The 3,787-nt window shown below is 44.4% G+C and overlaps 1 protein-coding gene across 1 annotated transcript; it reads left to right on the top strand.

The window, feature by feature from the left end:
* The first annotated feature begins 325 nt into the window (after positions 1–325).
* On the top strand, positions 326–3,662 carry LOC121532308 (RIB43A-like with coiled-coils protein 2). The gene is made up of 7 exons (XM_041838173.2): positions 326–770; positions 1,384–1,465; positions 1,775–2,086; positions 2,173–2,291; positions 2,457–2,684; positions 2,820–2,986; positions 3,466–3,662. Exons 1-7 carry the CDS (start codon positions 411–413, stop codon positions 3,542–3,544), a joined length of 1,347 nt encoding a protein of 448 aa, XP_041694107.1. The 5' UTR covers positions 326–410; the 3' UTR covers positions 3,545–3,662.
* Positions 3,663–3,787: the final 125 nt, after the last annotated feature.

The following is a 3,787-nucleotide window of genomic DNA, read 5'->3' as shown; positions in this document are numbered from 1 at the left end:
TAAGAAGTTGTAAAAAAATATTGTTGCAGTCAATGTCTGTCTTTCTGTCTGTCTGCAAGACTGACCAATCCATGCATGCGAAAAAAGACCTATACTGCTATGTTCATAACCAAGTGGGAAGATGGTATTTACCACATACATTTTAGTCATTTAGCAGATGTTTCTATCCAGAGCGCCTTACATGCACAATTAGGGTTAAGTGCCTGTGAAAATGTCACTTGAACGCCCCTCCAACTGGTAATTACTAGTGGGAAACTAGTCTATCATCTCTGAGCGCCCACTTCACCCACATGCTGACCTCACCTACTTAGGAAATTACCTCTAGCAGAATTTTCGGCAGTTAAATGCAACAAAACATTATTTATAGAAAGCTATCGATGTTTTTTTAATACTACAATTTGTTCACTAGCATGATAGCTGCACTTTTAGTTCATGGTAGACACAACTTGTTGGCCATTTGTCAATCGGCTTTTCTCAACGAGTTCAAAGCACTTGAATGCATTCAACATGTAATTACCACCTGCCCACTTGGTTATGAACAGCAGCATAGGTATCCGAACGTCAGGTATCTTAGCAACGATGTGTTTGCAGAGTGCATTTGCCCTTGGTCATTTGATTCTCACCACAGCGAGACAGTAAGGGAAGATAGGAAAATGTACAATGCTGAATTACTTTCGGGCCGCATTGCTGCGGCTAGTTTGGAAAGGAGGCGTAATAGAGAGATGCAACGTCAAGATAGGATTTTCAATGCTAAAGTTAGAACGATTGGGGTAAGTTTCTGTCTTCTCCAGCAGTTGGCGTTTAGTTTTTTCGCTCACCAAGCTATAAGTTTTTGTATGGTCATGAGTGTCGAATTTGGTCAACAAAAAATGTTATGCCTTATTTGCTACGTGAGGCTTATATGATAGAATATACGTCTTTTAATACTTACAGTAGGTTGTCACGAGTTTACTGACGTAAGTAGGACAGGTGACATCCCAGCAACTTTGAGAAAAAAACTATATCGGAGTTGTTCCTGTTGTTCACACGCGTATCTGCCCTCTCATTGGCTAGAATGTTCCCACCTGATCCTCCCGACTGCCTACCATTTTTGAAGACTTATTTTCATTGTTACAGCGACCACTTGAGTATCTGGTCTGGTCAATATAATGCTTAATCTGTGTTGCAACTGTGTAACCGGTTGTAACATCACTGTAGCTCAGCTGGTAGAGCATGGCGCTTGCAACGCCAGGGTTGTGGGTTCGATTCCCACAGGGGGCCAGTATGAAAAAAGGTATGCACTCACTAAAACTAAGTCGTTCTGAATCAGAGCGTCTGCTAAATGACTAAAATGTGATGTTAATTCAGTTTTGAAGACATGTCACACTTTTCTGTTCCTGACAGATAGATAAAGAGGCTCTTGATTCCCAAGTGAATGAAAGAAAGAAAAAAGAACAGGCAGAGGCAGAGTCACTTAAAGCATATGGTAAGTGCAAAAAAATACAGCATGGGAGTCCTGACAGCTCTATATAAGCTTCCATGCATACAGTAAGCTTCAATGCAACTCTGATATATTAAGGTTTTATTGATCCAATAAGTTTAGTAGCTAGTTAGTGTCATATGTCCCGTGTAGCTCAGTTGGTAGAGCATGGTGCTTGCAACGCCAGGGTTGTGGGTTCGATTCCCATGGGGGACTAGTAGGGGAAAAAAAGTATGAAAATGTAAGTCGCTCTGGATAAGAGTGTCTGCTAAATGACGTAAATGTAAATATGGCTCTGGAATGCATGTGCTCTAGCTGCAGATGCATTGCGCAACGACAAGGCTGCTTGTCTACTTGATCAACGCCAACTGAAGGATGAGCGTCTGCTGCAGGGAGCCATAGAGGACTTCAGACTGAACTTCCAGCCGCGGTGGAGTCGGCGAGAGTATGACTTGAGCAACCCGGACAAAATTAGGGATCAGGAGGGGATCCAGATGCTGCCGGGGCTGGTGGGTGAGGACCCAGACAGCCAGGGGAGGCTGAAGAATCAGCAGGAGCAGCTCAGAGAGTGGTCCGTCCAGCAGCAGCATGAGCTGGCCACAGCACGACACCAGCAGAGACAGGAAGGTAGGCTACAACCCAACACAACCTGTCCTGTTGCTAGACTCTGATACACTCACTGCCTCCTCTCAAAACACACTCTGTACCTGCAGAGCAGCAGTATGACCAGGACAGAGTGGACCTGGACAACAAAGCTCTCCAGCTCCAAAAAATCGAGGAGGAGAGGAGTAGAGCCGTAGCCCTGGCTACAAAGAATTTCAATCTGACAAAGGTGAGTCATTATACTTTACCTGATGCTTAACCAGGTGTGGTTGTCAAACTGGCAAAGGTGAGTCATTAGGATTGATGGCACTGAATCTAACCAGGTGTGATTTGTATGTGGGGGAACAGAAGGTCATTCTGTCAACTGTGTGATATTTTCTCTGTCTGTTCCCAGGCAGCAGAGAATGCAGAGAAGCGGTGGAAGGAGTGGCAGCAGCAGGAGGAGGACAACAGGACAGACATCCTGAACCAGCTGCAGGGGGACCTGCTGAGTGAGAGCCAGGAGCAGGGCATCAGTGTGCTGGGTCTGTCCCGCCTCAGGCCCGACAGCTACAAGGGCCTCACGGACGAGCAGCTGCAGCACATCATTGACTGCCAGCAGCAACAGATAGAGGAGAATAGGGTACATCTACCTTGTTTACCTTGAGCAGAGATGTATTCATTGCAGTACATTGTGCTCTCTCTTCTAAAAGAGGACAAAAGGCGTAGATCGCAACACCCATAAATGGTGTTAACCTTCTCTTCATGTTTGGTGCAGAGAATTCAGGCTGAGCAGCAGCAGCAGGAGCTCCAGCAGGACCTGTTCCGTGTGGCCTCGGCTCGCACCGCCCTACTACTGGAGAGACAGCAGGCCCGCATCAACAAGCAGCTCCGTCGCACCCTGGATAACACCAACGCACAGCTGGCTGAGGCCCACCAGGAACAGTAAGACGCTTTCCATATGTTAAGGTTTAGACACATGGATGCACCTGTATACCTTTTGCTTTGTTTGATGTTGCACTGTCAGGCTTCATTACTGTACAGTATGATTGTTTGTCACATTTTCTTTTGTAACACTTATGTGCTCAGAAATAATTAAATTGTGCAGAAGAAACTGATCAACAGGATTCGAACAGTTAATGGACACATGATCAACTAGGAGCTCAATTCAATCCGTATCCCGCGTTATCGCTCGATTGAAATTTAAAGGCAATGTTCACAGAGACTGCATTCACAGTAAACACTGCATATGTCGGCTCAATCGCAAATTACCTTTACATTTTAACGCTGATCTTCTGCAATACGGATTGACTCCAGCCCTAGAGCTTGTTGACCTGCCCATAGCACTGCATAGACGACATATCAAATGCCTACAGTTTTGTTCTTGATATCAGTTATAGACAAATGCATTCCTCTCTTTTCAGGAAAAAGTATCTGGAGAAGGTGTACACTAACATCCCAGATGACAGTTACTTCTCCCAGTTCAACACCAGCAGTCGATAAAGGATGACAAGGCCTTACTATGCCGTGCATTATTAGACTATTATGGAGAAATACGTTTCTTGTGTGAAAATGTAGATAATACATTATTTGTAATAAAGGGAAAAACTAATGAATCTGATCTTCATAGAAAAGTGTGGCCATGAATAAGGCATTGCCTACTGTTCTGCATGTATTTGTCATACCATGTCCCTTGTTAAAATAAGAGTATCTGTATAATGAATTCATTAAATCTGTACAAAACAA

This window comes from Coregonus clupeaformis, chromosome 19 (assembly GCF_020615455.1).
Source record: "Coregonus clupeaformis isolate EN_2021a chromosome 19, ASM2061545v1, whole genome shotgun sequence".
Classification (NCBI taxonomy): domain Eukaryota; kingdom Metazoa; phylum Chordata; class Actinopteri; order Salmoniformes; family Salmonidae; genus Coregonus; species Coregonus clupeaformis.
This window is presented reverse-complemented; position numbering and strand designations above follow the sequence as displayed.

What these genes read in the sequence shown, in the direction of transcription:
- LOC121532308 (XM_041838173.2), top strand. Translation starts at nt 411, where the DNA reads ATGATAGCTGCACTTTTAGTTCATGGTAGACACAACTTGTTGGCCATT. An exon ending in AGAGTCACTTAAAGCATATG is followed by an intron (nt 1,466 to 1,774) that starts GTAAGTGCAAAA and finishes CATGTGCTCTAG; the next exon opens with CTGCAGATGCATTGCGCAAC. An exon ending in AGAATTTCAATCTGACAAAG is followed by an intron (nt 2,292 to 2,456) that starts GTGAGTCATTAT and finishes GTCTGTTCCCAG; the next exon opens with GCAGCAGAGAATGCAGAGAA.